Source organism: Manis pentadactyla, chromosome 3 (genome assembly GCF_030020395.1).
Source record: "Manis pentadactyla isolate mManPen7 chromosome 3, mManPen7.hap1, whole genome shotgun sequence".
NCBI classification, from domain to species: Eukaryota; Metazoa; Chordata; class Mammalia; order Pholidota; family Manidae; genus Manis; species Manis pentadactyla.
This window is the reverse complement of record NC_080021.1, coordinates 36,609,603-36,630,437: the sequence shown is the minus strand read 5'-3', so window position 1 is coordinate 36,630,437 and position 20,835 is coordinate 36,609,603. Positions and strand designations below refer to the sequence as shown.

Genomic DNA, 20,835 nt, shown 5'->3' with positions numbered 1-20,835 from the left:
AGGATAAAAAGGGCTTCACAGTACAGAAAAAAGTAAAATGAAGCTGTCTGTATTAGAGTGTGGCCAGGGGAACATGTGCAAAAAGGCCAGCACAGATGCCAGTCTCTGCCTAGAGAGGGGCAGCCTGCTTGACCCCTCCAGAAGGGCGCCTTCAGTGCACTCTGTGCAGATGGCAGACCTCATATGCATGTCTGGGGAGGCCCCTCATTGCCCACGCAGCACAGAACCCCAATTACAGGACTGAAGGCAGGCACAATGAACCGATGGAAAATTTCCTTCAGGCAACATGATCTCAGCATAAAAAACAATATTGATCCATTTGCCTCCTGGCCAATGAGAAATCAAGTTAGATAAAGGAAATTAGGCAATAGCTTTAATGTGACTCCAACTGCAGCTGCAAAATAAACCTAATGTACCCTGACTTTCCTGCCCAAGCTCTCTCTGGTTTGCACAGGCCACTCTCCTGGGAGGGCACTGAGTAGCTGTTTCATAGGCACATGGAATCTTTTAGAAAAACAACTCAACTGCCCTCTGGTGTCCAAGGAATCCCACTGCCAGGATGTGCTGGGAAGTGATGTCCAGGAGCTGGCAGATTTGCAGGGACCCATGCCACCCTCTGGCCAAGAGCACACTTGTCACTGAGGATAGAGCGTGCAATCTGCTGCCCTGCAGTGCAGTGAGGAAACTCTGACCTTGAATTCACTGGCAGCCTGCTCAGCAGCCCCAGCTCACTGCTCCGCATGAGCCTATATATATATATATATATATGTATATTCCTTAACCTCAGTTCATACATGATAAAAGTGGGGCAATCAGGGCCCTCTTGCACAATTGTGCAAAATCCATGTGGCTCTAAGCGGAGACCCTGATTGAGAGGAAAGAGTTCTATGTCTGTGTGCACGTGTCTTGGGTGAGTGCCCATATTCTCTATTTTAAGAGGTAGGTATGCAGTTAGAACAACAAAATACAGAGGCCAGCTCTAAAGTGAATACTTGCTGGGTCACCTCAGGGTGTAGCAGGGGTCATGAACCCAATTCGTCCAACTGTATTTCCTCCAACCCCACATCCCAGTACCACAGCCCATCTCACTCTGCAGTGAGACCTAATAGCTAGACCACCAGACTCACACTTCAAGACACAACAACTGCAGCAAAAAGTAAAGCCACCACCTGTCTACTTGCCCTGCCCCTGCAGCCCTGGGTAAAGGGTGGCATTATGCCATATTCACTTTTGTCTTCAGCAAGCTATCATGGTCTCTGGCACATATCAGGGGCACAATATATGGCTTTTAATTACTGAACAAACAGATGTGGGCCAAGATAAAATATAATAGAGACAAATGGAAAGTCTTTCATTTAGTTACAAGAATCCAGCAATTTTATATTTCTACTGGCAAGAATTTGGCAGCATTTGATCTAAAATCAGGGGCTAGATGGATGTCCTAGAGAAACTCTCACACATGTACACAAGGATGTACATAGTGAAACAGTGAAAGACTGGAAACAACCAAAATGTCTATTGGCTGAAGAATATATAATCAATTATGCTATAGTCATAAAATCGAATGCTATACAGCAGTGAAAAGGGACGGAATAACTTACACATTTCAACAACCTACACAATAAGGCCCACCAACATAATACTGAGAAAGTTATACAATAATACCTGAAGTACAATACAATTCATACAAAGTTAAAAATACACAAAATATAAAGCTAAAAATATATATGCATATATATACACATATATATAATGGCTTTGCAATGTATCTATATATAGTACCACAGAAAGAAATGCACGGGAATAATAAACATCAAAGCCAAGATCCAAAGCAGTTGTTGGGGAGAGGAAAGGAGATGGACTTGAGACGGTTAATATGCAAGTGTTAACTGAACTATTCTTTGTACCTTTTGTTTTTATTAAATATTGCACCTTTTTAAAATTATGGACATTGTAAATTACTGTCTGCTCAAATGAATTAAAAGTGCAATATGGAAAAGCAATCATTTACTATAATCCCAGTCATCTTAACATAAACATCAGAGAAGAAGACCCAATACAAATTTTAAAATTGCTGACTGAACAAATATGATATTAGAACTTCATGCAACAGCTCACGTTTCACTGTTTTTAACCTTCAAACAGCAATTTCATAAGATGTATCCTGGAAAATTTAATAAAGGAAATTAAAAGTTCTACATTGGAGTTGTAAAACTAACAGTCTCACATGTTCTTGCTCTGGTAGTATTACAGGCAGAATTCTGTCCAGTTCTGGGACTCCCATCTTCATAGGACATGGACAAGTGTGTGTCAAGAGAAGCCAAGAAGAGTGGTCAGGACATTGGGATTCTGCTAATCATAGACCTAATGATCCACTGGGGGATCTGAGAATGCTTACCTGGTCATGAGAAAGTTTATTTGGGTCAATGACTTCCTTCAAATATTTGAATGAATGAATGAGTGAATGAATGAATAGACTGTCCCATGAGAGCTCAGATATATTCTGCATAGGTCTAGAGGCCAAACATGTTAGGAAATGGAAGTAGGTAATTTTAATGCAACCAAGGGACGCTCCTAACAATTACAGCCATCTCAAAAAGGACTGAACACTTTGGTTAGATGGTAAGTTCCCTAAAACTAGTAGTAATCAAGCAAGGCTATGAGGAACTCTGGGGAGCTAACTGGACTTTATGAGTTCCAAATCTGGGTGCACATCAGAATCCCTGGAGGACTCTTTAAAACACAGAAGGCTGGGCTCCACCCACCACGTTTCTGAGCCAGCAGCTCCGGGCTCACACCTGAGAATCTGCATTTAGAAGAGTGATTCCCAGATGATGCTGATGATGCTGATCCAGGGACCATACTTGGAGAAATCTTGATTTATAAAAAAAAAAAGACAAATCAGCTTTAAGTAAGTTTTCTGGAGTTTTGTTCAGGCTATTAAAAAGACTGCCCTTCCCTAAATTACTGCCTCCAAAGAGACTTCCACTGTGATCCTCTCCTGAAGGAAAGGGTGCATTTTTACTGATACTTTCTCCAAAGTTCTTTATAGGAAGCCATGGCTCTTTGCTATGTTTAAGAATACAAGGACCTTGGGATTTTCTTTTCAGGTAGTGATATTAAATTTCCTTTGATCCATTTCACTTCATCTTCTGTTTCCTCCATAACCAAGGGTCCACGTTTTTAAGATAGCTGGTCAGAATTAGGAGTGTGTCTGAGATAGAAAAAATAGAGTTGTTCGGCCCACAAAAGATCCAACCAGGCTTAGGCCACATTCATGGCCAGGCCAGCAGTGCCACTGGCCACTGACTCTGGAATGCACCTTTGTCATGCACTGCATTGGGGAAGGAGAAGGCAGAAGTACCAAGAATTCTTTTTTCTTTTAACTCAAAGGGAAAAAATGTAAAACCTGGATCTTGAACCAGTTCCAGGAACAGATAAATAAAGCCCAACCAAAATTTTTAAATCACACATCTGTTCACTGATCCAAGATTATTAGTATCTGGTTTACTCACTCAACAAATAATTATTGCACTCTTATGTATGCCTGGCACTGTTTTGGTACCTACAGATACAGCTTGCAACTAAGACAATAAAATGTCAAAGACAGAAACATATATAACATATATCAGGTATGGAAAAAAATACAACACGTGTTTAGTCAGAAAAGCCTATGCCTTTCACACAAACACCCCCTCCCTTGGTGCTTATTTTTTGCCCAAATCCTAATGCTTAAAATAAACTGTGCTTACTCTGGCAAAGGCAAATGATCAATGATAGAATGGGTTGCTGTGATCTGTTCCTAAGCTGTTTTTCTTGTATGATTTGCAAAAAAAAAAAAAATGCAGCTATTAGTAGCAAAGTCCCTGGAAATCATTTCTAGATCACTTGAAAGGTACAGTTGCATAAGAACATGTTTAAATAAACAACCTGGAATAAACAGTGGTTAAAAATGTACTCGTATGTAATCAGCAAAGCTAGCATTTTTTTATGCATAGTCCAAAACGCTCTTTAAAGCAAATGTCTTTCTGAAGGCCACAAAATGGATCTTAGGTAGTTAGAACAGTTCCACTAAAAATAATTTTTCAAAGGACTTAGCTCTGGGGGCACTTAAGAGTTCTGGTTTAATCAGGTTATCTTAGCCAAATGAATCCATCGAAGCTTCTTACTGTTAGTCATTCTTGATGCAAATTGGAGATGTGCATGAAATACAAGAGGTGAAGCTTTCCTATGAAATATGATTCTAGTACCTTTTGGTCATGTCTGCAGTAAGGCATTACTGTACAGACTTTTGAATCACAACTATAGCTAGTAACAGCTCCCCTTATTTGATAAATTGATCATCTAATACTTCTGAGCCCTACTGCATGCCAAGCACCACTGAACACTATGTGCCAAGCATTTTAGTTATTTTGTTTTTTATTTATTATATCAAGCATTTTATGTGCCCTATCTTAAACTCTCACAACAACACTATGAAATAAGTATCATTGGCAGCATCCCTACTTTACAAATAAACTGAAGTGCAGAAAAATTAAATAACATTCCTAAGGTCACATCCAGTTTGGAAGTGGCAGAGTAGGAATTTAACTCCAAAGACTTTCTCTTTACAGGCTCTGTTTCTGTCCCCTGTAGCCGGGATGAAGGGCTGGACATTAGGTGGGTTAGCAAAATACACTTATTCCTCAAGATTCTTCGCTATCAAAAGCCAGAAAATTGTTGTGATTACTATAGAAATCTGCAGTAACTACTGTGTGAAGAGTGTCCTGCAGCTGTGCAAAAGTACAACCCAGGTAACCTAACCCGATGGCCTGTTGCTTCCATGAACATATACAGAACAACACAGTGAAAATGATGCCACAAACCATCTTCACTTCCACTCATGCATCTGGTACAAGGCCTCCGCACTCTCTGCACCCCTCCCCCCCACCAATGTGCTCTGCAGTGGTGGGGACTTGAGGCCAGGCCAGGGGGAGGGAGGAGTTAGTTCTAAACACACTTGGAAACAGCTGGGTCTTTGGCTGACCAATTTGTATGAGCAGCAAGGCAGGTGCTGTGTTTACGGGCACATGTGAGTGTGTGCCAGCATGTGTACCTACACTTCCTTTGAGGAGAAGGAAGATGGTGCACAAATTGGTCAATGATACACACACCTTTGTGCAGTGTCAAGGTAAAATGCCCAGTAGCTTCTGTGAAACACCTAGAATAATACACCATAAGCACCACTCTGCCAAAGGGCACCTTGCACACTGTTTCTTATTTACCCCCACACCCCACAATCCCAAGGATCAAACAGGCGCTCTCCCCTTGCTTTCTTTCACACACAACACCCCCTCTAGAATCCAGAGGGGCACTTTCATGAGCTGCAAGTCATTACACCTCACAGAATATAAAGTTAAATTCATTTATCTCTACCGTCAATGAGAAAGGGAAGGAAATTAAGCAGGAAAGGCTGCACAATGCCTCCAAGAATGGTGTATTCAAGGTCAAAGCCTGCTATAATCGAGTTACAAAAATAATAAATGAAAATAACTATGAACAAACTATGCCTGCTCTGCAGATACAGCCCAGCTACAAGTCTTCATTAAATGTTCCAGCACACACAACGTGTTAGTTGTGTGCTTGTGTGCTTGAGATTCTATGAGATACCCTGTAGCTCATAAATACTGAAAAGGGACAGTTGCCATAGAAACTAAGTGCTCTTTAATGAATACCGAAGAACTGAGGCTCACAGGATAGTCTTAAATTGACAGAACATGAGTTACTGCTGCTGCTATGGGCTTGCAAGTAATTTGCAGACCATCTTCTCTAATAAGACCTTTAAGAAGTTGGCCAATATGACCAGCCTCTGTCTTGACCACATGACACCACAAAATTCTGTCGTGATACCACATAAAAATCATACCCCTGGCTTCTTCCCCTGGACTCTAAGGACACAAGATATTCTGCAGAAACAGGGCAAACATTTAGATTGGGACTGTGTCCTTAAATTCGAAGCTTTGACCCAAGTAGTGGGGCGTGAGGACACATACCTCTGTCACAAGCAATAGACACGGACTCAATGAGCTGTCAAGCTGAATACAGCGGACTCGTTTTACTTCTGGAAAGGGAGGTGCTCTGGATGCACCAGATGTAGTTTGTTTTTATTGTGCAATGACACAGAAGAGCTACTGCAGTTGATTTTTGCAGCAACTTTTTACAGGCTAGTAACGTCTTAGATAATCTTTCATCAGGATGTCCAGACTTTCTCTACTGACTCCCACGCCCAGTTCTCTCTCACCGTCCATCCCACATGTCAGATCCCTCACTCTGAATCATCTGGGCTCTTTTACAGATTTAAAAGAAAGAAAGCATGGCTGCACTGCTTTTCTTTCCCCTGGTCTCCCTCAGTAACTTAAATGCAGTCCATGTTTAAGGTTACAGATTATGTTGCAAACATACTTAACATTACACGCCATTAATAAGTAACGAGAATTTTTTTTAAAGGAAAGAAAGAAAAATATCTGTGTACCGTGAAGCCAAAAATCATCAGCAAATGCATCCGTTCTTCCTGAGGCTGGCCAGTTCTTGCATAACCGGCCCCCTGGTGGGGCCTGCTTGGGGCCCGAGCTCAGTGTGGGCTGTGGGTGCCCCCTTCAGGGCCTGGAGTGAAATGCATGTTGCTCTCACTTGATACTAACTTGTCAGGGGGCCATTGTTTTTGCTTAGATCTTTCAGGAAATTTCAAAGGAAAATTTTGACAAATCTCTACTGGACCTCAGACAGTAAGCCTTCACACTGCCAGATTTCAGCTAATATTAAAATCAAGTAGGTAAAATTTAATATTAAAAAGGAGCATCTTGCAAGGAAAATACCCCTTTAGGTGTATCCATTTATTCATTTGATTAAACAGTATTTTTCCACTCAAGGAGTTCTGCTTAAAATTGTAATAAACAAAATGAAAACTGGAGAGAGCAGCCTAAGACCTCCTCACCTTCCCACTCCCTTGCACAGCTTGAAACTGTCTCTGTTTCATGGAATGTCTGGCTTTCACTGCTTCCTCCCAGGCCTCCCATCAGTGCCTCAGTTTATCTCGCCTGTTTAGTCTTGACTCTCAGGGCGGGAGGTGCCATTGACTCTCCTCTTTGGTGTGACTGCACTAATGTCAGCTGTCTTCAGTGCCATTTTGTTTTTGCCTCTCATGTCATATTCTTAACACGTTCCTTCTGAGACTGAGAGTACCTGACTTTATATCTCCTCTCCTCTCCCTAGACTATTGGCTTCCTAAGGGCAGGACCCGGCTCTCACACGATCTTGACCTCACGTCTGGCTGAGTGAACCTGTGAGTGAAAGAACACAAGCTCCTATTCACTTTATTTTTTTGGCAGTAAGAGCTGCTTGACCAGTTAATAGCTCCCAAACCTCAAAAATGAAGAGGACACAAAAAAATACAACCAGTGAAGCAGTTCTTTCTTCTCTCTTTGGAAAATCCTTTCCACTGACAGTCATCTTTATTCATTCATTCTTGCAACAATCGTTTACTGATAACTTGCAATAAGTTAAAAACATGAAGTGAAGAAGTACAACTTTTACTTTTCCTCTAACCATAACTGTTGCTGAATAAAATCTTTCCAATTTTCTTTTATATCATTTCTTTATTTTTCCCAGCTTTACTGAGATATAATTGACATAAAACACTGTGTAAGTTCAAGGTGTATAACATGTTGGTTTGTTATACTTACATATTGCAAAATGATCACCACCATAGCATTAGCTAACACCTTCATCATGTCACATAATTACCATTTCTTCTTTGTGGTGAGAACATTTAAGATCTACTCTCTTAGCAACTTTCAAGTATATAATGCAGTTTATGCCACTTTTGAATCACAGCAATCTTCCATGCATGTGGAAAGCTGTGTTCTTCTCACTCACCTGTTCAACATTTACTGTGCTTCTACTCTGTGCTGAAGTGAGCCAGGCCCTGGGGATGCAGGATCTACTAAAACATAATTCCCCACTCCTTAAGTGTGAGCTGTGCACAGTGATTTCCTTCAAAAGGTACAATATGGAAAAGGAGGAAGTAAGTAACTGTACAGTGGAAAACATGACAGTCTACCTGGGCTGGCTGATCCAGTGCAACATCAGCAGGGAGGGATTATGTTGACAGAATGTACCCTTGAAAGGATATAATGAAAATGGTACTTTACTTGTATGGTCTTTCCCCAAAAACCCACAACCCCAGGCCAATAATGAGAAAAAACATCAGAAAAATCATGAGAGAGACATTCTGCAAAATACCTGACCACTATTCCTCAAAACTGTTAAAGTCATCAAAAGCAAAGAAAGCCAGAGAAACTCATAGACCACAGGAGCCCAAGTAAATATGAGGAGTAAATGCCCTGTGGTGTCCCGGGTGGGATCTTGGACCAGAGAATAGTAGGCAAAAACTAAGGAAATCTCAGTAAAATATGGTATCTAATTAATAACAGCACATCAGCATCGGTTCATGAATTATAACAAATGTACCATAGGAATGTACTATAATAATAATGGAACCTGAGTGTGGGGGTATACAGGAACTCTGTACTGTCTTTGCAATTTCTCTGCAAATCTGAAACTATTCTGAAATAAACCAGTTATTTTACAAAATGGAATTAGGCTTCAAGAATGTTAATGAGGGAGGAAAACAGTGAATGAAAACTGTGGTACAGAATTGCAAGTGGGCGCGCAGCGGTCCCCAGGACTCGGTCTGCTCGGGGACAAGAGGCAGGCGTGACGGTGGTGAGGTAGTGGCTGAAGGCAGTAGGAAGCTGTGGGTGATGCATGGACAGTGAGAGAAGGCTAAAAATATTGTGGTGCATCAGAAAGGTCCTCACTGAGGTCATCAGCATAAATTTTGGTCAGGAACAGTCAGCCCAGATAAGCAACTTTCTCATAACAACCAGGCTAAGAATAGAGAAAGCTGGTGCTGTGGTCAGTCTAGATAAGGAATCAGCATACGGTTTCCACAAATTGAAATGAACCATGATAAATGCATTCTCTTCCTGTTCAAAGATCTACATTCTTCCATATCCACTATTCTATGAAGCCTCTTCTTCAACTGCCCCTTCTCTCCTGCCTCCCACATACTCTGCAGGTTTCACATTGAAAAAGATGAATAATGACACTGCAAAATATTCTGATGGTGGCTTAGAGAGAATTCCTAAGATAAAGGGTTGGAGAAACAAACGACATGTAGAAAGAGTCAAATAAATTCAAAGGGGACTATATCGTTTCAATACATCCTGCCAAGAAAGGATAATATTCCTACATTTTTCAAAAGGACAGTAAAAAAAAGAAGCATAAAACAAAGGTCTCCAGTTTTTAAAGATAATCTGAGGGTCAGAGAAATAGAACCCTATGGTTCATCTGCCTCCCTGGCTGCCACAGGCAAATAGCCAACGATACCTAAAAATGAAAACATACTGTAAAGAATGACACCAGCCAAACTAGATAAATAGAAAATTACCATAGTAATATATATTTGGATTTGTGAAACAATTTCTTGGTTTACAAAGCATTTTCACATATATTATCTCATGTGATTTTTAACAAGAACTTTATGAGGTAGACATAACTATTATTAATAGTCTCATCTTATACATGAGAAGAGACTAGATAGTCAGAGACCTTAAATGACCTGCCCCGGTCCCCTAGCTGGACCAGAACCTACATATCAGGCCTGCAGACAGTCGCTGCTGGCCTTCATCATGCCCGGCACCTAGGGGTGGACAATAAGCAGACGGAGATGAAGAAGACTTAGAAAAAGACACATATACAAAAATGTAAACACTGAATTTTCTGTTGCCATTAGGGTTATAAAGTGAAGGACAGGTATTACAAAGAAATATTAAAGAACTGATAAGAGGAAGAGAAAGAAAGGAACTTACAAGCACCAAAGCTTTTTAGTTTGACCTTAAGTTAGTTATTCTTAACTGGAAAGGAAGGAAATAAGGCAGGTAATATATAGATCTTAAAAAACAAGAACTGAACATCTGGATCATTCTTTGCTCTTCTGAAACAACTGAATAGGATGGGAAGGACAAAGCAATGTTACAGAAATCAGTAGCTAAAACTTGCAAGAAAGTGGTCTAAATTTATATATTCTAAAAACATGACTCAAAGGGACACAATCACAGCCTATAAATATCCTCCAAGCAATAATATATGTGGAAAATAAAGTAAGTGAATTATTCACACCCTTAGGTTGAGGTCATTTCTCTTTGTCCAGTTGTCTACGGAAGACAATGCTTTGCTCCTGAGCTGGTATCACCCTCACAAATTAAAACTGCCGAGGAGACTCTTACGGTGGATACTGCTGGCAACACCCATATGTAAGGTGAAAAAGAAGAGCCACGGGGAACTGCCTCCCTCGGCCCTTGACATTATCAGAAATGAGACTGGATGGTCACAGCACATGATAGAGTGTTTTCATGTCTCCCACACCTTTGAAGAGGAATGATAGAGCTCTGGTTACTGGCCTACTTGATTGGAAGACAGAATGGAACATAAAAAATCCAGTACAATACAGTGTTCTGCTTTGATATCAGGAGATACCTTGGTACTGAAGCTCATGAAAAGCATACCACGAGTTTGCCAAATCAAAGACCCTGTATCAGAGTTCTTGTATCAAACCTGTTACACCAGAAGGTCCTTTGGGCTATAGATTTCTCATCACCCTAAGGTGGTCATATTGTCTTTCTTGTAAGTTACATTTTAAATACCCAAAGCACTTTTAAAAACTAATGAGAGCTGTGCAAATGCAAATTATTACTAATTATTATCATTATTATGACTTTCTCAGATGCTATTTTTCAAAAATGCCATTTCCCACAGATATTTCTTCCACATGAGAGCTTTTACCCTTTTTGAATTTCTCAGTTTTCTGTATTAAGTCTCATGATCTCCTTACCACAGGTTATTTCAAACGACCTATCTGGTCCCAGCACTTGGAGAAGCCTAAACTGTTTGAACTGCCACAGAAACATACCTGGGCATCCCCTGCTGAGCATACAACAACCCTCATAGAGTCATTTAAGATATCAGGAGCTCTCTAAACACAGCATGCTCAATTCATCCACAGACCAATCCAAATCCAAGCCATCTTTTTCTCCATTATCTTTCCAAGGACAATTTTTCTAGCCCGGTAGATATGCTGCCTGCATTTGGTTTTACTTGTCTTCATCTCTTATGCAGGGGGAGAAGTCTAGACCATTTAAAAGGCAGATATTTAGTTCTTAAATGGGCAATAGTTCCTTGTTAATATCATAACAATGATCCTGAGCTGTGCCTTGCTGATATCTTAGGACAGTTACATAAATAAAATGTCTATACCACCATTTGCTGCATTGCATGGATTATAAGTCAGTAACAAAGTGACAGCCGTTCACTAGAGGCTACTTGCAATGACCATGAGCAGCCAGTTATGTATGTCAGCTGGTGCTCGAGTTGGGATAATGGGTGTCCAGAGGAGAATGTTAAGCTCAGAAAGACAGGTGTCATCTAAGGAAATATCTGGGGCTCATAGCAATGGTGGCCTAGTGCTTCTTTGAAGGTCTTCTTTTCCCCAGAGGGTACCCCAGAAATGCATCAACGGAAACTGGGTCTCTGTGATGACATCACCCCCCAAAGAACTATAGATTTTGCTTACTGTAATAAAAAAACCTAATAAACTTTGAATAAATACCTATTCAATGAAGGTAGAAGTTCCTATGTGTTCCTGTTTACACACATGTGAGGGTACACACACACACATACTCAAAATGTGTGTGGGATTTTCTCTATTGCAACTGCAAAGCTTATGAAAAACACAAATCAGGATGCAGGTGTTATCAGTGCTAACATCTTATAAGGAGAAATTACCAGAGCTTCAGGCTCTATTGAATGCTTTCCTGAGTTGGTGGAATTTGCCAAAGCTGCAGTATTAACATAGAATTATAGAGATTGGAAACAAAAAACTGGAGTCTACTGGGAATGATAAGTTCAAGATGAACTCAACTGGAAAATTTGGCTGACTAAAAGTGATATCCTTTGCACTGGAATTTTTCTATCTGAAAGTTTTAAAAAGGCTGTAATTATTTCGAGTTTTCAATTGAGTCCTTTTCAAACTAAGCCTTTTATTTTCTTCATTGCTCTGTTCATTTCCTCCATATGAACTCAGGTGTTTGCCAAGCGCTGGAGTGGTAAATTCATATTGGTTTTAAACATATATCCATTTCCATGGAATGCCAAGCAACACAACTTTTGCATCCTCTATGCCAAGGAAAACAAAGGAATATTTGTATATCAATACCATTATTTTGTGCACAATCTCAAAATACCTGAGCATGGCTAAATACATCGCCTGGTAAGAAGTGGCTGATTAGGGCCAATTTCTTTGCAGGTTAAGTGCTTTTTCTTCATGGGGAAACCAAGGAATACAAGAACTGAGTCTTACCTTGTGGCTTTTGGGTCCCAAATCACAATGTCAGCATCTGACCCCACAGCTATTCTTCCTTTTCTTGGATAGAGATTAAAAATTTTAGCTGCATTTGTGCTGGTAACTGCCACAAATCGGTTTTCATCCATTTTACCACTATGCTGTAAAACAATCCAAGAAAGAAAATGCATTTGCTCTAATGGTCAAATACAAAAACATCTCCTATTGATAGAAGTATAAGACTTATATCTCTTAAAATCAAATAGAACTGCACCTAACTTTTTATATTGTGAAACCAAACACATCTGTTGGTGCTGATAAATCTTAAGTAGTCATATTGATAATGAGCGGAATGATGTGGTAACATATGGAAGCCTGAAGATAACTTTTTACAAACCTACTAGCTTAAAAAAACACCCACTCTAACTTTTCCTGTCCTTCCCAGAATCACACCAACAACAGTTAAATGTTGGCAGTGGTATTTTCTATCCTTATTTCAAGTTTACTACCACCACCTACTACATTATGATCTGCAGACTTAAGATTTATGAGATGATCATGTAGATGAAATATTATAGAGTTAAAATAAAATTGACCTTTAAATCAGTTGACAATGCTTTCAGAAAGAGGAAAAATCAACTCAAAAGGTTCGATTTTGTGCTATTGAAATTTACATGAACTAACAATGATAGGTAGTCATTGCAAGAGATTTTAACACGGATAAACTTTGGATGGATGTGATCACTGTAAAATGATTTTTTTTAAATGTTGAGTTTATCCCCATGTACATTTATATTGCTAAGAGCATCCTTAAGGTTTATTTAATTATCAAAGGGTCCCTGTCTCAAAAAAAGGGCCATGTTCTGAAAATAATAAGCTCATAAGTCATCTTAATGTTTCCAGAAAAAAATATAGCTTTCTATATGTTATTAAGAAATATCTGATTACTTTAAAGCCATTTACACACTTTATGATGAAAATGTATAGTAATGAAGATACTCATTGTAACAACACAAGGTCAAAAAAAATGACTGAACTGTTATCAAGAAAATCTAAGCAAAAATGAGGAGAAGAGAAACCCTCTGGGATGATAAGAGTTAGGGTAGAGGTAAAAGGGGGTGAAGAGGAAAATTAGCAGAGGATAGAGCTTTATTTTCGAGATGTTTTTGGAGACCCTAACATGTAAATTAATTCCTCAAATATCATCCTATAAGTAATGGAGAAAATTTAAGGATTTTAGAGAGGAAAGTAGCATGAGCAGACCTTCATTTCTGAATGGCAACTCTGGTACTGGAATACAGAACAGATTGCAGCAAGTGAGAGACTAGAGGCAAAGGCACTGGCTGTGAGACTACTGCAATGGTCCAAACAAGAGATGGGCCTGGAACTTGAACAGTAGACATGAAGATGGAAATAAGGAGGCATATGGGAAATAAAACTGACAAGACTGGTAAACAATTAGAGTTAAGTGTGTGGTACATGTAGGTGTTCTGAGGTGTGAGATATGAGTAGTGCATTACCCAAGGGAGGCTTTCTGAGGGACGGGTGAGCATGACATGACAATGCTGACCGCAGAAATAACCAGGCAAGTCTCCCCTGATGGTCTTCACAACTACCCATCACCTGACTGGAGAGGTTAATGTATGAACATACAGCCTTTTGATTCTTCTCCATCCTCAGGGAGAAATTTTTTAATTATGGAAATCTTACAAAAATCTCTTTTTCTAGACTTTGGATTATTACTTATGGGACCTCATGTAGCAGTTTTTAAAATATGATACTCAAAGTTTCTTAAAAGGTTTATCTACAAAGATTTTGTGAAAAGGGGATATGAACATGTTAAGATACTTCATATATTTTTAATCATTCCAAGTATTTATACCACTGATACATGAGGAACTTGGATTTTAAAAAAATGAGAAATCAAGTAGAAGAACTCTAGCATTTCAAAGAGTTCAAGAATAACCCTCTTTGTACCCAATCTAAATCTATTCTCTAATGTCTCTGACGTGGTGCAATGCATCTTCTTAACTAAACTATTCAGAAAAGAAAGTTATTCTTATTATTGTCCTGGGGGATGAGGTGGTGTCCCATTTCCAGTCTCCACTCTAGTAAAAACAGCCAAAAAGCTTCCATGTGAAGGCCTGTGGCACTCTGGTCCTACAATGGGCCAGATTCTGACTGAAGAAGTCAGCAAAGCAGGCTGGATCCGGCGAAACTCACCACGCCTTTTTCCCAAATCACTGACATCCGGTCCTCCAGGCCATTCACCCCATTGGGAATCTTAGTAAAATCATCCTTCCCCAGAGCTTTCTGGCAGGTGTTGAAAGTGCAGTTGTCAGTCCCTGTGGTGGTGAGATCATCACTGTAAAAGAAAACACACAAGACAGATGAGCGTGAGCAGGTAGAATACGTCAGGAGGAATCTACCATAATCTTTCCTGATTTCCTGATGCAGCTGAAAGTCAGGGAGCTGCCATGGAGAGTGAACAGCTTTTCTGAGTATGCACATTGCTCCACACCATCTCTATTATAGGAAGCACTCTTACAAGAAGCGTGATGCAGGATCACACTTAGATCAGAAAAACTGGGTTCTGGGCTCCATCACTTACTGGCTCTGGAATTATGAGTTTGTCCAATGTTTGGTTTCTCATCTAGAAATTGATAATTATATGTACAGGATAGCAATTATTTCAGGGTCCCTGGCAATAATGTAAGTGAAAATTCCTTGTGAATGGAGAACTACACAAAGATGACCTATGGTGGTCCACGGGAACAGGGGCAGCCCCTGGCCAAACAGCAGTGCTGTGATGAGCAGAGGTGGCACACTGGCTGAGGGTGCTGGCATCACCAGCGACAGGAATCCTGCTCTGACTTGTGTGTCATCTCTGGGGTGCAGCAATACGAAGGAGGAAGACTGACAGGAAAGAGAAAGTGTACTCCTGCACAGTCTGTTGTGAAAAGCTCTTTGTTAATTTGGAACTGTATATTTGTGAACCATGTGTATCCAGATACCCATGGATGGTGTTATTTATCAAGAAAAATGATCATAAGATCCCAGAAAGGTGCATCTTTGAAAACAGTTTGGGTGGCCTTTCAGGGGACTAACCTACTTGAGAGCAGGATTTTGCATCTTACCCTTATGGTGGCTCCGCCCCGGATCATGACCTGCTGTACCTATACAACAGGCACATCTGGTTCCTAGGTTTTCTTAGCTCAGAAAAATATTCAAGAATATTCTGAAGGATAACAACAAGACCTAATGAAAAGGCCTGGCACTAAGCAACAAGAGATAGAAGAGACAAGGAAGAAATCAGAAAAGAGTAATATTTCAGTCAAAATTATCTGATTTCTCTTTGTCCAGGAGAGATTTTTGTCACCATATTATAAGTAAACCAGAGTTTTTTGACTTCCAGGTGAGGGACTCCCAAAGGCCTGACAGGCCAAGTAGAACAGAATAGTGGGAGGTGAATGGAAGGTCCAGATGGCAGGACAAGGCCTCCTACATTTAACCTGAGACTCACAGAACACCCTATTTTGGAAAAACACTTCACAGTCATCTGCTAAATGATTACTTAGCCAAGAGATTCATGAGGAAGTCTGGCGTTGATGGGTCTGGTCGCAGGGGTGGGCTCATAACATAGTGGGCTGCGTGATGCCACTCTTTATTCCAGTAGTGAGTACCGTCCGTGCCGAGACATGCTGCAGTGGGCTCTCCATACACCACCTTCCCTGGAAATGTCAAAGGAAGCATTCAGCGCCATAACTGGCTCTTTAGAGAACCATCTGCCAAACACATAATATTAGTGTTCTGTGTCTTAGCAAAGGATAACAGTAGTCCCAAAGTATAACTTACCTTTTGTAGAAAGGATTTAAAAATAACAACTGTTCACTGAGTATTTCCTATGTTCCAGTCAATGTATATATTGTGTGTCATGGTAGAAGGTTGTACCCACTCACTGACATGAGGCCTGGCCATATGGCTTACTTTAGTCAATTAAATATGAATGGAAGTGACATGTGCTGCCTCCAGGTAGGAAGTATTAAAGCCCCACTGAGTTTTCCTTCTGTCATGAGACCAGCAGAGGCTGCTTCGCCAGTTCGGTCTCAGAATGAAGAGACTATGGAATAGAGTAGCTGAGTTAGCTCCTGAGGAACATGAGTATGAGTGAGAAATAAATCTCTGTGGTTGTAAGTCACTGATATTTTAGATTCATTTTTTTTATTGCTTTTTAACCTAGCAAAAGCTGGCTTTTGTAAGTACCATTCTAATGGAACGTCCTCCAAAACCCTATCTAGAAAATGCTATTATTATCTCCATTAAAAGATGAGGATAAAGCTTATGGGGTTAAATAACCTCTACAGTTACATTACATGCACTTGACATTGGTGGAGGGGTGGAGGTAGGATTTGGATCTAGGCATTTTGACTCCGACTTCTATGCTATATACTATATTGATGATTATCATATGGTCATACGGAGTTCAACCACAGTATACCTCTGTTGCAAATAGATTGATAGTCTTTTCACACCCTAAGGGGAAAAAGAAATCTCCTCTAAAAGCTTAAATAAAAGAACATTCAGATAATAAAATTGTAGCCAGAAGTGGATATTTTAAAAATCATGCAAATGAGACTATCAAAAAGCACACGTTAGAATAAGTTAATTGTGTGTAGTGAATTTGACTTTAAAATCAGAATCCTATCTCTGATTAGCATTTGTCAGAATAATAGATTCACTGGCATCCACCTGATCATATCTAGCAGTCATAAAGGAGTGTGCATAGTAAAGAAATACTAGCATACCAAATTAGTTCACTCTGGTTTATCACATGCCAGATTTTAGTTAAAATCCTGATACATAACTGAAATTAACTGATTTGCTCAGAGAGTACTGACAGTGGAAGGCCACCAGCTGCCTGAGTCATATTAAATTGGAATGTAGCACCCTATTAGCTCACAGATCTTTTCTCCCCCAAAACAGCCACCTCCCTCTAGCTCGTCTGGGAATCTGAAAAACCATGAAAGCAAGACTTACAGATGACTAACAAAGTGCTTTCTTAGTAACCAAGTATTTAACCAGGTCTATACAAGTTGTCCCCCTGAACTCAGCCACTGTTCTGATCCTTTGTTTTCATGATGCTCACACATACTAGGGGAATCTCATTCCCCTCCTGTTTCTTGCTGTCCTACTCCGAGAAAAGAGGAGATACCATTAGTGTTCTGGAGTGTTGGACAAAAAGCAATTATTCTTAATGTGAACTAAGAGGTAATGTACTATTTACTGCAGAGATAATAGGATGGACACGGTATTTTATTTGCAGGTATGAAGAGACCCGCAAGAGAACTTCTTACAGATGCTTGACCAGTGAGAAACTCAAGAGACTTGATCTGCAATCAGTTCACAAGTTGCCAGCTCAGGGTTTTCTGCAGTGCTTCATCAGAGAGGAAAGATACTTATCACATGTTCTATTCAATCATTTGGCCCATCAAGGTGATATGGGAATATAATTCCAAAAGTTCTACAATTTTAATAGCTCTCAGGAAAAATTAAAAGTGTCAGCATCTACCAGGAGTCTGCCAGGACTGTTTTAAAACCAGAAGACAGGTAATTTCCTTGGAAGGACCTTGGCACCTTTACCATGTGACAGGCCACTTTTTTGGTATATACAAGCTCTTTGTTAACTCGGCTATTTTCAACTGTCTCGCTATTAAGCACCTGTAAATATATTTTTAAAAATTAATGAAAAAGTAAAAATTCGTAACTACTCTTTCCCCTATTTTGCAATAGTTTTAGGACATTTTTAAAGGACTAAACAGCAAACAGGAAGTATAAAGGGAAAGGAAAACGAGGAGCTTAGGTAATTCGTAAATTACAGAATCAGACTGGATAATTCAGCATAATTGTGGATTCTGTTAGATTTGGGTAAAAAATAATATAATAATGAAAATAGCTAACATATGTATGGCACTGTATAGTTTGCAAATATAGGATGAAGGTCATATATCTCATTTGACCTTCAACGTAAACCTCATGCTGGTTTGATGGATAAAGAGACTGACATCTAATGAAACTAATTTGCCCGAGACACACAGGTAGTGAGTGGTACACTAAAATTAGAATCCTGGTATATGACATATTGCACACATGCACTATGTTACTAGAAGTTTCATTTTCATTTGGTAAAGAGCATGTATTTTTAAATGTTTAAGTCAACCACAAGCTACCTGTGGATGTGGCTGAGCACTTTACCAATTTCACTTCCCGGTTTCATTTGCTATGATTACGAGGTAATGAAAACCATTGTATCTGTCCTAGTCTGTTACTCTCCTGATTACACCTGAGGCCAGATGGTTTCACCAACTCTGGGAGATAGCACATCTTCCCTCATTAATCTCCCACTGTCTCAGCAAGTGTCACATTAGATAGTTCCCTGTCTACACACATGGGTGCTCTCCTTTCTCCATCCTTCGGCACAAAACCAAGAGAGACTCTGCACTTAGGAGGCAAATCTCCCACTTAAGGGAGTTTTGCCCTCTGAGAGATTCTAAAGATTTTCAAATAAGGAAACACGTCAAACCAACCCAAACATCCCCCTGACCGGACAACCCACTGATTAGATGAAAGCACTAGGGCAGATGCTAACACCCTGCCTGGACTTGGCAGCAACACTTAAGTCCCGAGACCCGGTCGAGCAGGTTGAAAGATGCACGGAGGGTGGCACACTTGCCCAGGACTGGAAGCATGGCTGCCAAACAGAAAGCTGCACACATTTATAAAAATAAATTTTCCTGGCTAGAAGGATAGAGTAGAACCTTCCTGAGCTCTGCTTTGATTCAAAACATTATTTACAAAGGAAGAAAGTAATTGAGAAGGATACTACATAGAAGCAGCATAACGGGTAGATCACACAGATTAACGTTCAAATCCTGATTTTGCTACTTTTTAATTGGTGACCTTGCACAACACGCGTCATTGCACTTAGTCTTTTCTCCTCATCTATGAAATGGGACCACAGTGTCCCTCTAGTGTGACAATTCTGAGGGATCAAATACTTTAATGTATATGAAAGTAAATAGCACCTTCTTGGGACCCAGGTGTCACTTCATGTTATGGATTGAGTTGTGTCCCTTGCCAACATTTGAATGTTGAAGTCCTAACCCCTAGTATTTCAGAATGTCACTGTATTTGGAGATGGGGTAACTAAGCTCATTACCATTGAGAGGTAATTATGTTAAATGAGGTAATTTGGCTAGGCCCTACTGCAGTATGACTAAGGAAATTTGGACACATGCACACATACAGAGGGAGAAACAATGTGAAGGGAGAAGACAATCACCCACAAGCCAAGGGGAGAAACACATCCTCCTGCACAGCCTCAGCAAGAACAACCCTGCCAACCGTTTGCTCTTGGACTTTTAGACTCCAGGACAGTAAGAAAATTAATTTCTGTCCTGTAGGCCACCCTGTCTGTGGGTCTTTGTTACAGCAGCAAACAAATACATTTCACAAATGTTAACTTCCTCATGGTTACACAATTTTTTTTTTTTTTAAGTTTTAAAATGGCCAGTCTCCAACTGCTTTGCAGTTGGACATCAGGTCAATTATCTTGTTCTAAATTTAAAGGACAAGGGATGTTCGGATGTTCATATACAAGAAAGAAAAAGAAAGTCTGAGATTCAAATCCCCCTTGACTCAGCTACACTTTAATCTTTCCTTAGGAACAGCAGTAGTTACTGAACACCATTCATCCTGTGTGTGAACTTCACTCTTGTTCAGCTCTAACCATCGATGGGTCAACGTGACCACATGGGGAGAGAGTGGCCTCTTGGACGGACCTTTCTCCTCATCTTTTAAAACACAAGAGGAATATATGAGAGGCAGAGTTTAAATAAAATGGAAAATAAGACATCTAAAGCCTCTCTGTAAGAGAAGTTTATATTTTACAGTATTCAGCCTGGAAAACAAAGCTTTCTACAATGAAGATAACCAAAACAAACCAAGTCAAACAAACAAAAAAACCCAATCACAATGTAGCCAAATTCTTAGCTGCTTGGAAAATTCTTTGTCTTTGACTTTTGACGATTATAATGTGTCCCAGGGTAGCCCTATTTGGATTCAATTTTGGGGGGTCCTTCAATCCCCATGGATCTGCATGTCCATTTCTCTTCCCAGGTTAGGGACGTTTTCAGCCACTATTGTTTAACAAAACACTTCATTTCCCTTTCTCTTCTTCTGAAATTCCCATAATGGGAATATTGTGTCTTTTCATTGTGTGCCATAATTCCTGCAGGCTTTCTTCACTCTTTCTCATTTATTTTTCCCCTTTGCTCCTCTCCCACACGGTCAAGTCTACTTTCCAAACTCTCTAATGAATTCTCCCATTCAGTTATCGC

At 40.0% G+C, this 20,835-nt stretch overlaps 1 protein-coding gene across 7 annotated transcripts in view; it reads right to left on the bottom strand.

The window, feature by feature from the left end:
* The window catches only part of DPYS (dihydropyrimidinase), a 133,354-nt gene that overhangs the window by 69,311 nt on the left and 43,208 nt on the right, over positions 1–20,835 (bottom strand). For all 7 annotated transcript variants that reach the window (XR_005022895.2, XM_057497832.1, XM_036876487.2 and 4 more), the window contains exons 5-7: positions 16,014–16,170; positions 14,663–14,804; positions 12,458–12,600 (exon numbers count right to left, since the gene is read on the bottom strand). Coding sequence is in view for 6 of the 7 variants with exons in the window: in XM_057497832.1 (XP_057353815.1) it covers positions 12,458–12,600; positions 14,663–14,804; positions 16,014–16,170 (442 nt within the window). In the remaining variant the exon portion in view is untranslated. The remainder of the gene's footprint in view (positions 1–12,457; positions 12,601–14,662; positions 14,805–16,013; positions 16,171–20,835) is intronic.